This window comes from Aotus nancymaae, unplaced genomic scaffold (genome assembly GCF_030222135.1).
Source record: "Aotus nancymaae isolate 86718 unplaced genomic scaffold, 86718_ANA_hifiasm-v0.15.2.pri h1tg000038l, whole genome shotgun sequence".
Classification (NCBI taxonomy): domain Eukaryota; kingdom Metazoa; phylum Chordata; class Mammalia; order Primates; family Aotidae; genus Aotus; species Aotus nancymaae.
The window spans coordinates 715,392-728,134 of NW_026988452.1; the positions used below are offsets into that span (position 1 = coordinate 715,392).

The 12,743-nt window shown below is 42.2% G+C and overlaps 1 protein-coding gene across 2 annotated transcripts in view; it reads right to left on the reverse strand.

Moving 5' to 3' along the window:
* Positions 1 to 3,292: 3,292 nt before the first annotated feature.
* Positions 3,293 to 12,743, reverse strand: part of UBXN7 (UBX domain protein 7) — a 75,598-nt gene continuing 66,147 nt past the window's right edge. For both annotated transcript variants that reach the window (XM_012460096.2, XM_064360094.1), the window contains one exon: positions 3,293 to 8,607. In XM_012460096.2, coding sequence (XP_012315519.1) covers positions 8,446 to 8,607 — 162 coding nt within the window. In that variant the 3' untranslated portion in view covers positions 3,293 to 8,445. The remainder of the gene's footprint in view (positions 8,608 to 12,743) is intronic.

A 12,743-nucleotide genomic window follows, 5' to 3' on the forward strand; every position in this document is an offset into this window, starting at 1 on the left:
TTCTTCTCCTCTTACAAGTTGAATTTTCTACCACCTGCATGTGTCTTCAATCTAAGGCTTTCCCTAGCACCTTTATGATGACTTAGCAGATATACAGGAGGGACTCTCATGTGTCTTGAACAAAAAAATTTAGGGGATAGTCTGGCTGCCCCTTGCTCAACGATCCCAAAGACTTCCTCTCACTACTGAGAAGAGCTGCATTAATAAATGGTATCTCCTAGCACCATGGGAGAAAAGGCCCAGAAAACAGAACTCGATGTGCATTTCAGGGAGCACTTGCCAGAAACACGGCAGCAGGAGCGCTGGTTCTGTTGTCTTCTTGGAGTCAACAACAGAGTTACACTACAGATTACACTGAGAGCCTGCCCTGCACTCCCCGTGCAAATCTCGGTAAGACCCCCTCCCCTCCACTTTGTCCAGAATAAGCTGAGCACACAAACATCGCAGGGAATCTCTAAATACTGCTAGGAACTGCTTTAGAAAACACTTTAAAGCAAATCACCCCAAGCTGACTTCACTCAAGTCCCCAACCCACCCTCATCCCGATCCCCCGAGAAATTTCATTCCTTGATTAACTTCTCTGAGTAAGATGTAAAGTGAGGTTTGGAAAATGACATGAAAAATGTTTAAAAACACAATCAATGAAGACATGCCAGAACTAGACATCCCAGGTGATTCAAACTGCATTGTTCAAACTGAACTCACACAAAGCATGCAGAGCCTACTCAAACTCTCCAGAGAGTTTCCATGGGACAGTCAATACCTACTTGACAAAAGACTTTCTTAAAGGGCTTAAAAAAAAAGACACTGGATGTTTAGAAGTTGTTTACAACAACAGCAACAAAAAGCCATTCTGGAAAAAAAAAGATTATCAGAGGAGTGAAGAAAACTGTGTCTAACAGATTCATCCAAAGCTTGGATGGAAGCCCCTCAAGTCTAAGTCTATGTTAGCATCAATTCATTTCTCTACATCTAAGACTAGATTACCTCACAGCTTTACTGTTTCCTGGTAAGTGTCAGGCTGAAGGGACAAACCCAGGAAAGTAACAAGGCCCAAGACCCCAAATGGGTAAGATAAGCAGCCCCTACTAGAAGCTTGCTACTCATTAACTGAGAAGTGGAGGTCGCATACGACTTTCACTCTCATTAGCAGGTCAAAGGGGATTTTCTGATGGCAACAGTCACTCCATGTAAGGTTTCACTTACAGGGCAAATGTTATCTAAAAGTTATTGTTAAAAGCATGTTAGTGTCATAAACATATTTAGATCTGGAACTCCATCATTTGATATTTCCATTAAGAATGCCAAGCTCTGAGAAAAGCATACTGTAAAATCATGCTGTTGTGAACAGCAAGGTATCCAACTGAGTAGAAACAGTCTAATGTCAGTCTGATGTCATCACCCTGAAATGGATCCTGGTGACATGCACTACTGAGCCAGCTACCTTGACAGGAAAAAGCAGAGTGGCAGGGAATGGTTCCAGATCAAGAATCTCTCCCTTGTCAGTTAAGATTTCCATATTCAGTCTATGAAAAAAGCAAATTAAAAAGACTTTAAGAAAGGGAGAATTCAATTCCAGGTCAGAATTTATCTAATGAGTTAAAATGTTTCCCACATACCATGTCTAAAAAATGGATGACTCATGCTAGCCCAGTTAGATTAATAACTTCTTTTGATGAGATAAACTATTACTTTAGTCCAGCTTAGCTTGACTATTCTTCCCATTTGAAAACCCAAATGACCTTTATAAGGTATATAAAATTCCCAGAGTACTGTGATCTCTATAGAGGAAATACAATTACACAATAAAACTTGATGTTTGCTGCCAAAGAATTAAATACAACGAAACTTCTCATATTTATAGATTAAGAGGTGATTGTTCTTGGCATTTGCCATCTCTAATCCTAGAAGTAAATCTGGTTATCTTTTGAAAATACTTTCTCATTACAGAAATGCTAAATTATGTTTATTAAAGTAGTTCAAATTGGACTGCCCAACTTTATTTTAAAATCAATATGGCAAAGAAAGGCCTAAGCCAAAAATCATGCTTATGAGACTATCTGAGACTTAGGCCACACAACAGCAACTGGCAGGCCACAAGGAGGGTGGGCTATCACAGAGCCAGCCACGCTCTGTTTGAAATAAGAGAAGTCTCCTTAGCTACAGGGAAAACAAGCCATAAAAGTAAGTTTGCCTCAAAAATTTCCTTTGATCTTATAAAAAATGAAGATTGTTACATATTAAGACTTTGAAATGGAATTTCTTAAACATAGCCAATTACATTAAAAATCGTAAGTATTTTAAGATAATGAATGTTAAAAATAAATGGAGAAGTAAAACAGAAAGCAGGATTAGAAGATTTTCTAATTAAGGGTCTCACTGTCATATCCAATAATCCCGCCATGTAAATTCACTTCACAGGAAAAATACAAGGCCACCATAATCTCTATTTTTAAAGACGTCAAGAAATTCTTGATTCTAAACTGTCTCTCTAGCAGGACACATAGGTGAGTCAAAAACCAAAATAACCATCACTGAGATAGCAAATCTCTAGGTAACAGGAGAAAGCAACATATTGGTGTGGTATTCCCTGCTGGATTCTGCAGTTCTAAAGAACTGCCACTATTCTAAGATGTGCACTGTGCAACAGCATGCTTCATGGCAAGACTGAGTGAAATGCTAAGCGAGGCCACCAGTGAGGCTGCGTGTCCACGGTACACAGCTGCCTTAGCCTTCGTCAAGGCTTGTGTTACTGGAAGACTGCCACATTCACCAGGAGAAGTGGTTCTTCCTACGCTCATTGTTAGTCCTGCACAAGACTGCTAATCACCAGCCCACACCCCATGATTTACTGAGCAGTTAAATGATGGTCAAAAAGGTAGAGACAGGGTGAGAATGACATAATAATGATACACTCTACAGGACAAGAAACATTTTTAAAAGTCAGCCTAATTGTATCTTGAAAAAGTCATTTCTACCAAAACGTGTGAATCTTACAACTTATGCAAATCAATTTCCCAAGAGGCCAGTAAAGTACTTTAAGCATACAAGTAAAAATAAAACTGAATGCCAGTGTCAGTGACGTAGTTGGTTCTCACTTACATTTTAGTTACATACTTAACACTTAAGTTTTCAAAGATAAGGAATTGTTTAAAAGATTATTACTAGACCTGTAACTATTATACTCTCCTTCTGGGAGCCTTCGGTCATCACAGTAAAATTACGAGCATTGGTCAAATGATACCTGAACACAGAAAAAAAAAAAAAAAAAAAAGAAAAGAAAAGAAACTGATTAACCAGCACATTTTAATCAGCCTTGGGATAAAATGCAATAAAGGGGACAGAGTGGAAGCCTAAGAAGTGAGTAGAAAAGGACTTCAGAGATCATCTAAATTCGGTGTCTAGAAAAGGCTGAGAACTATTAATCTAGTCCAACTCTCGCATTTTTCAGATGAGAAACCCGAGATTAAGAAGAGAGAAGTGTGAAGGTAACAATCAGCAGAGCTGTCACCCGAGCGCACTGACACGCTAGTGCCCTTTCTGCTTGTAGGATAGACTACACTATGCATTTAACTTGTACCTGGGTAGAGAGAAATTGAATACTGCCTCCATTTCTCAGTCCTAGTGGCTCCCTCTGGTATTTCCCTAAGTGTGTAAGTGAGATCCCCGCTAGCTAGGAATCTTTACTCTGGGAGATGAGTAATTCTTCCCCACTTGGGGACTGGCTATGCCTTACTGACAGAACGTCACGCCATAAATCTAGAAGTTACAGAAGGTGGAGCTGAAGAAGTAGGTGAGTCAAAAAGAAATCTAAGCTACAGTGCTTGCTACTTTTCAGTCTTAAGACTTTGCTAACAAAACACACACTATTCCTTCCCTTTTCTAAACTTTAACTAATTATAGTGCAATCCCAGAAAAGTAAACATTTACATGCTCTCTAATTATTTCATGTGTAGTGTGTCTCCCTAACTGGATAAAACAGGCAGGAATCAGATCTTTATCATTTTTTGAGATGGAGTGTCGCTCTGTCACCCAGGCTGGAGTGCAGTGGTGTGATCTCAGCTCACTGCAACCTCTGCCTCCTGTGTTCAAGCGACTCTTGTGCCTCAGCCTCCCGAGCAGCTGAGATTACAGACATGCATCACCATGCTCGGCTAATTTTTGTATTTTTAGTAAAGACAGGATTTCACCATGTTGGCCAGGCTGATCTCAAACTCACGACTTCAGGTGATCCACCTGCCTCGGACTCCCCAATGCTGGGATTACAGGCATGAGCCACCACACCCAGCCAGGAATTAGATCTTAGGTTTCAAAATATTTCCAACTTCAATTAAGAACTCAATAGATAATTGTTGACTTATATAGCCAAGAAGTAGAATTATATACAAGATTTAAAAACATACACACAGAAGGTCTACAATAATCTGGTATTGATAGGACAGAAAAGATAATTGTAGGCTGGACGCAGTGGCTCACACCTGTAATCCCAGCACTTTGGGAGGCCGAGGTGGGTGGATCATGAGGTCAAGAGCTCAAGAACGTCCTGGCCAACATGGTGAGACCCGTCTCTACTAAAAATCAAAAATTAGCTGGATGTGCTGACGTGCTCTTGCAGTCCCAGTACTCAGAGGAGGCTGAGGCAGGAGAAGCATGTGAACCTGGAAGGCAGAGGTTGCAGGGAGCCAAGATGGCGCCACTGCACTCCAGCCTGGCGATAGACAGAGACTCCATCTCAAAAAAAAAAAGAAAATTGCATCATTTTTTAAAAATGGTTAAAAGAAGATAAAATTCTTTTTTTATCCTTTTCTTTATTCTTGGCAAATAATGCCACATAGTGATTTTCCTTTCACATCTTCAACAGTGGACCATTTTTAAAAAGCAATCATCAGCCTCTCCATGGCATAAATAAAAATGTATAGGCACAGTGCAAATCCCACAGCTTTAACCCAATTACTTTCCTATATTTAAAGGAACAAAACTAAACGATAATGTACAAAGTAAACAACATCTGAGTAACTTGATTCTCCCGCTGCAGGAGAACACAGCATGGAAGTTCAAACCGTACAGACTCTGGGTTCCAATTCCGATTTGCCACTCACCAGCTGCGGCATCCTGAGTGAGTTCTCTATACCTGTTTGCTTCTTTATACACTGGGAAGAAAATGCACAGTCAAGCAGCTAGCACACGCCCGTTACTCAGCATCAGTCTCCCATTCTTTTCTCATTTGGCACTGTTCTCTCTTCTCTGGTTCCTTCCGATATCAAATCCAAAAAAGTATTCCCCTTACTTTTTTCCCCACTAGTTTTGTTTGTTTGTTTTTTAATTTGAGATGGAATCTCCCTCTGTTGCCCAGGCTGGAGTGCAGTGGCGCAATCTAGGCTCACTGCGACCTCTGCCTCCTGCGTTCAAGCCATTCTCCTGCCACTGCCTCCCGAGTATCTGTGATTACAGGCGTCCGCCACCATGCCCAGGTAATTTTTGCATTTTAGTAGAGATGGGGTTTCACCATGCTGGCCAGGCTGGTCTTGAACTCCTGACCTCAGGTGATTTGCCTGCCTCGGCCTCCCAAAGTGCTGGGATGACAGGCGCGAGCCACTGTGCCCGGCCTTTCTACTAGTTTTCATTCCATCTCCCTGTATTTTTCTCTTATCACTCTGGAAGTCTATCTTTCTTGTTCTTTTCCTCCCTAGCTTTTTTTTTTACCACTCTCTTTCAAACTTTTTCCAAGACCCACAAGGAATGACTATTTTTAACTAACCTTACTGACCTCATTGAATCTATTCAATAAAACCTCTCCCCTAAAGAGCGAAGGAGCTTGCAGAGGAAATAAGGCAACTGGAAGAAGCATACTCCCGTTCAGTGGATTAAATTCTTGAGCAAGGCAATACTCCTTATGTATTGTTCCCATGTACAATCCATAACTCCTCCCATGGACCTCTGTATCAACCCTAAGATAGTGACACTCCTGCCTCAAAATAAAATAAAACAAAACCCCCCACCTCTTGTGCTGTAAACATCCCGGTTAGATGTTAAGTTGGATGAAGGTGGCATGCCATCTCTTCAATCACTTCATGTATACTTAGTCATCTCATAGCAGCCTAAGTTGAAAAAGTCACTTTGGTTTCTCATAAATGAATATGCAAGTGCTGAGCATATGGAAAAGAACTACCTCCCCTCACTAATGGACACGCCACCAGCTTCTCTGAATATGTTTTACCTGAGAAGCTAGAAGGTAAAGAGAATGAAACAGAGCCCCATGGGTAAACCGTTGACATGCTTGACTGATCTGGGCTTCAGCCGTGACTCTGCTGGGCGTGCAGAAGGGGGCCATCAGCGCACCAAGCTGAGCATACCTCCTTTTCTCACCCTGTGCCTCCCTGAATTTTTACATTTCTGACCTTGTCTACCACCAACAAATGTCTTACCCTCCAGGGCACCTTTAACAGTACACAGCTCTATTCTTCAAACACAAGTATGTTACCCAAGTTCAGAGACACAATTGAGGAATTAACACAGAAACCATCTTTCGCTCAATAAATCAACAGCTGCTGGTTAAGCCTTGAGAGCCATAAAAACCACCAAAGTGTAATATTACTCAGTCACCACTCTAGAGAACTTCGACTCAAGGTAGAAATGAAACCGTAATTATATAAATATATTTATAAATATTTATACAATTATATACTTATACACAGCACTTACACAGACTTAGAAAAAATGTAAGAACATTCATTCAAAAGGACTCACTGAAGAATAAACAATTTTCCATGATTTCTGTGAGGAGATACATAACTCATTCTTTAGGGAGGGTTCCTCAAAATCCACCCAGCCATTAGGAATCATATTCTATAATTTTGTACTAGCAACACATCGCTTTTTTTTCTTTTCCCAAATCCCCTAATTGCCAAGAGAGCAATCTTAAAGTAGATGAAAACCGAAAGGTCCCTAAGCAACATCAGTTTATGTTCCTCAGATTAAAGAATCAATCTAAATCCTCAACTGACAAAAAAGGTTCATTTAATATTTTAATTTTACAAGTTAAAAGTTCTAGTTTTGCCACCAGAATCACCACTACCCCTTCAGACGACTCCATTTAAGCTCAAAATAAGAACTGAGCAGAGAGTGAAGTTGATATATAAATGGTATTACGTAGATTCAAGATGGCCTCTTCTAAAAAATAATGAAGAAAGCTTTCAGCAACTCCAATTTGAATTGGGTTTTGTTGGCAGAAAAAACCCACAACATCTGAAAATTACTAGTAACCTCCACCATCCCCCTTACTAAATGTTGTCTTCTGAATTGAGTTTAAAGGGCTTCCCCTTAGAGAGGCTTTCAGTTTTGATACCTTTTGAAAGAAAACAGCATGCGGACTCAAGTTCAATTCAGTCACCAGAGCCTTTTAGAGACTATTCCAACCGGGGCAAAAAACGAACCATTATTTCTAACCAAAAGAAGGCAGTTAGCAACTCTCAGCTGAATGGCTTTCTTTCTCCCCAGGGACATACCTAAGTATGCCTGAAACCACACAGGACAATCGATACCACAGTGGTGACGATGACAAGCCATGGCGCTACACGATGACTGACCAGCTGCCTTCCTACAGAGCACTGCAGACCCAGACGACGGAGGACTCCGAGGGAACGAATCTGCTGTGCTGCAGAAACAGCGAACACCTGCCCGTCCCCGTCACCACGACAGGCTCCTTCGTGTCCGTTCTTGGACCAGCAGGATCAATACAGAGTAACAACAAAATTGTCTCAGGCCAGGACAATGAAAGTCACTCCAAGCTATACACTCCATATTTAACGCTCATTCTGCCAATAACACATGTCATGGAAATAGTTCTTCTAGCTGGGAACGTGAAAATCCTTTACAGAAGTTTTGAAGCATGATGAGCAGTAATTACAAGGGATGCTGTTTCCACATAAACAAAAGCCTGGATATTTTGTTAAGTGATATTTCCTACATGAAGAATACAACAAAACGAAACACGCTAGAGAATTTCTTCTCCCTACTAAAAATGGGGGCTTACAAAAAAGGGAGGTTGTTCTTACTCTGAATCTAGCCATTCCTTTGCCAGAGGAGTCTGGGGAGTAACATTAACATTTGATCCCAAAAAAGTGCCGTCCAAGAGACCACTGATTGGAACACACAGTTCCTGCTGCTGGTACTAGGAGAGGTCTTATCCTTACACTTCAATTTGGTCACCAGGTTAGGTAAGAAAGTGTGGGGGAGAGGAGAGGAAGGGAACAGAGCGGGGAGGGAGAGAAACGAAGGGGGAGAAAGAGACTGATTATAGGAGAGATCAAGAAATAAAGAGAAGGAAGGTGACTGGCTTGCCCAACTCTGGCTCTGTGGTCCTATGAGCCAAATGCACACTTAGTGACACGGTATCTCACGGGAAAAGGGAAAAAGGGGTAAGCTGAGAGAGGTCAGGCCATGGTGTTAATTTCTTTCCTGTACAAAGACAGTCTCTTGAGGACAAAGGCCTGCCTCTTGCAAGGTAATATCATAGTCCAGATGAGACAATTTCCTTCGAGGAAAGTTGGTGAGGAGTTCAAATCGTTCATTTGGGTATCCTTTAGACTGGACGTGCTTCACCAAAGCCTATCAACAACAAGAGAGAGACAAAGCCATGAGACGCAAATAAAAGGAAAGAGCATATCAGTGAATTAATATAAAACATTGTCTTTTCAATCATATTACATCAGCTATTAAGTGTAGGTCCTTCTTTCAGATAAGCACAGCTTGCCCTTTGGACGGGGAGATGACATATCGGCACCCAATTACTTACAGCCATTAAGTGACACTGAAATACACCCAGTCACTATTTATACAATTAAATTATTGTTCTTATTTTAAACATTATCAGTTTTCCTTTCTTCCTTTTAGCAAGGAAGATATGGCCTTCATTCTACCTACAGCCAATCCACCCACCTGTACACTGAATCTCTTCACTTCTCGGAAACCACCATCAGAGAATAGCCCACCTTTTGTAGGTGTCTTCAATATCTCCCTCTCTGCTTCCCATCAAACTGAAACACTGCTTGCATTTCAGTAATACGGTCTTCAAGAACCAGACTAATTATCTCCAGCCATAGCAATGGCCAGGAATGCCTGACCCAAGGGATTCATTCATTCACAGGCTAAGCTAAGCTAATCAGACTCAAGATTCTGTTTTCCAGGAGTTTAACAGAGGGTGTCGGGCATGGTGGCTCAAAACCTGTAATCCCAGCACTGTGGGAAGCCAAGGCGGGTGAATAGCTTGAGCACAGAAGTTTGACACCAGCCTGGGCAACATGGCGAAACCCCATCTCATCAAAAAATATAGGCCAGGCGAGGTGGCTCACACCTGTAATCCCAGCACTTTGGGAGGCTGCGGAGGGAGGATCACCTGAGGTCAAGTGTTCAAAACCAGCCTGGGCAACATGGCGAAACCCCATCTCTACTAAAAATACAAAAAAATTAGCTGGGCATGGTGGTGCGCACCTGTAATCCCAACTACTTGGGAGGTTGCGGCAGAAGAACTGCTTGAACTTGGAATTGAATGCAGTGAGCTGAGATCACGCCACTGCACTCTAGCCTGGGTGACAGAGCCAGACTTCGTCTCAAAACAAAAATAAAAACTAGCCAGGTACGGAGGTATGTTCCTGTACTCCCAGGAACTGCGGAGGTGGAGGTGGGAGGAGATTAAGCCTGGGAGGCAGAGGTTGCAATAAGCCGAGATCATGCCACTGCACTCCAGCCTGGGCAGAGACAGAGTCTGTCTCCAAAAAAAGGAAAAAGAAGAAGAGGAAGAAGAAAAAACCCAGAAAGCTCATTGTCTGTGAACTTTAGATGAAAATGCCTGCAGCATCACCGTGATGGACCACGTACGAGCTGAGGAAGAAACAAAACCCACCAGTACACAGAGAGGAGGATGGTGTGAAGCAGGGGATCGCAAGAGCAAACCTACAGGCCCCAGAAGAGAAACACAGAAAAACAGACATAACTCTTCAACACTCCGCAGTTCCAGCTACCAGGAAAACCACTGTTCTCTTCAAATAACCCCAGTCGTCCTTTTCTAGAAGTAATCATTTCAGTTGGGTTTCTATTCTGTGCAGGCATGAAACAGAAAAATCTTCACTGCAACATATGTGGCTTACCTAAGTTAATCCGGGAAGGAAATAAACAAAATAGAATTAAGATTCATGACTGGGTGCTGCCCCCTGTAATCCCAGCACTTTGGGAGGCTGAGGCAGGAGGATCGCTTGAGCTCGGGAGTTCAAGATCATAGTGAGAACCCTTCTCTGCAAAAAAGATTTTTTAAAAATTAGCTGAGTGTGGTGGCACACACCTGTGGTCCCAGCTACCTGGGAGGTTGAGGTGGGAGGCTGGCTTGACCCCAGGAGGCAGAGGCTGCAGTGAGCTGAGACTGGGCCAGTGACCTCCAGTGGAGTAGTGGAGGTGGAGCAGGTGGACCTCAGGTGAGCAAAACAGCAAGACCCTGTCTCACACCAACCAGCCAGCCGGCCAGCCAGCAACATGACTCACCACAGTCTGCAGACAGAGATCAGACTAAACACCTAACACCTATTTCTTTCTTTTTTTCATAGAGACAGGGTCTCACTTTGTTGTCCAGGCTGGTCTCAAACTCCTGGACTCCAGTGATGCTTCTGCCTTGGCCTCCCAAAGTGCTGGGATTACAGGAGTGAGCCACTGTGCCCAGTCTCCCACACCTATTTCAAAGAATTATCAAGCAAATCTCGCTGAACTTACTCCAATTAAATAGCTTCTCTGCTTCGAGACAATGCTTCCGATTAGATACAGAGGCGTGCCCGGTGTTACTGTGCTTCCCTTTACTGAAGATCTACAGCGGCCTTGGTCAAGTGCCTGTGCTGGCTGCACTTTGCAGCAGCATGTGCTCACGCCACGCCTCTGCATCACTTCCGGTAATGCCTGCAGTATTTCTCTTTTTCATTATTTGACCTATTATAATCATATCTGTGAGCAGCTGTCTTTGAGGTGACTATTTTAGTTGTTTTTGGGCTCCACGAACCACCGCAACCTTGAGAATGAGTATGCTCCAGCTGCTCCACCTACCAGCAGTTTTCCCATCTTTCTCCCTCTACTCAGTCCTCCTCATTCCCCGAGACACAACAGGACTGAAATTAGGCCAATTAATAACCCTACCACTGTAGGCCTCTAAATACTCAAGTGAAAGGAACTGTTGTACATTCTCAAAATCAATCAAATGCTAAAAATGATTAAGCTTAGTGAGAAAGCCATGTTGAAAGTTGAGACAGAAACAAAGCTAGGCCTCTTGCACCAGTTAGCAAAGCTGTGAATGCCAAGGAAAAGTTATTGAAGGAAATTAAAAATGCTACACCAGTGAACACACAAATGCTAAGAAAGAAAAACAGCCTTACTGCTGAAAGGAGAAAGTTTTCATGGTCTGTAGAGAAAAATCAAACTAGTCACCACATTCCCTTAAGTCAAAGCCTAATCAAAAGCAAGGTTCTAACTCTCTTCAGTCCTATGAAGTCTAAGGGAGACAAGGAAGCCACAGAAGAAAAGCTGGACGCTAGCAGAGGTTGGTTCATGAGGTTGAAGGAAAGAAGCCATCTCCATGACATAAAAAAGTGCAAGACGAAAAAGAAACAAAAAAAAAAGAAAAGAAAAAAGGAAAAAAAAAGTGCAAGGTGACGCAGCGAGTGCAGAAACTCATCCAAAAGATGGCGTTAAGATAATTCATGAAGGTAACGACATTCACAGTTTTTCAAGTTTGACAAAACAGCCTTCTGTTGGAAGAAGATGCCATCTAGGACTTTCACAGCTAGAGAGAAGTCAGTGCCTGCCCTCAAAGGTTCAAACAGGCTGCCTTTCTTGTTAGGTGGTAATGCAGCTGGTGACTTCCAGTTGAAGCCAACACTCATTTAACATTCCAAAATTCCAGGTCCCTTAAAAATTATGCTGAATCTACTCTGCCTGTGTTCTATAACTGTAACAACAAAACCTGGATGACAGCACATCAATTTACAGCATGGCTTACTGAATATTTTAAGCCCGTTGTTGAGACCTACTGCTCAGAAAAAAAATTCAACATATAACTGCTCACTGACAATGCACCTAGTCGCCTAAGAGCTCTGATGAAAATGTAAATAAAAATGAATATTGTTTCCAGTCTGCTAACCCAACATCCATTCTGCATGCAGCCCATGGATCAAGGAGTAATTTCAACTTTTAAATCTTATTTAAGAAATACATTTGGCCAGGCATGGGGCCAAATCTCAACACTTTGGGAGGCTGAGGTGAGAGGATTACTTGAGGCCTGGAGTTGAGACAAGCCCTGGCAACACAGCAAGAAACCATCTCTATCAAAAAAAAAAAAAAAAAAAAATTAATTGGGTGTAGACACTCAGGAGGGTGAGGAAGGAGGATCTCCAGAACCAGGGCAGGGGTCGGGGGAGAGTCAAGGTTATAGTGAGCTATGACCACTGCACTCCAGCCTTGGCAATAGACCTCCCCTACATTTTTTTTTTTTTTAAAGGATATCACTGCCATAATACAGATTCCTTTGATGGATCTGGGTAAAGTAAACTGAAAAACTTCTGGAAAGGATTCACCAGTGTAAATGGCATTAAGAACATTCACAATTCATAGGAGGTCAAAATACCAACGTGAACAGGACTTTGGAAGAGGTTGATTCCAACAATCACGGATGACTTTGAGGGGTTTAAGAATTCACTGGAGGAAGTAACTGC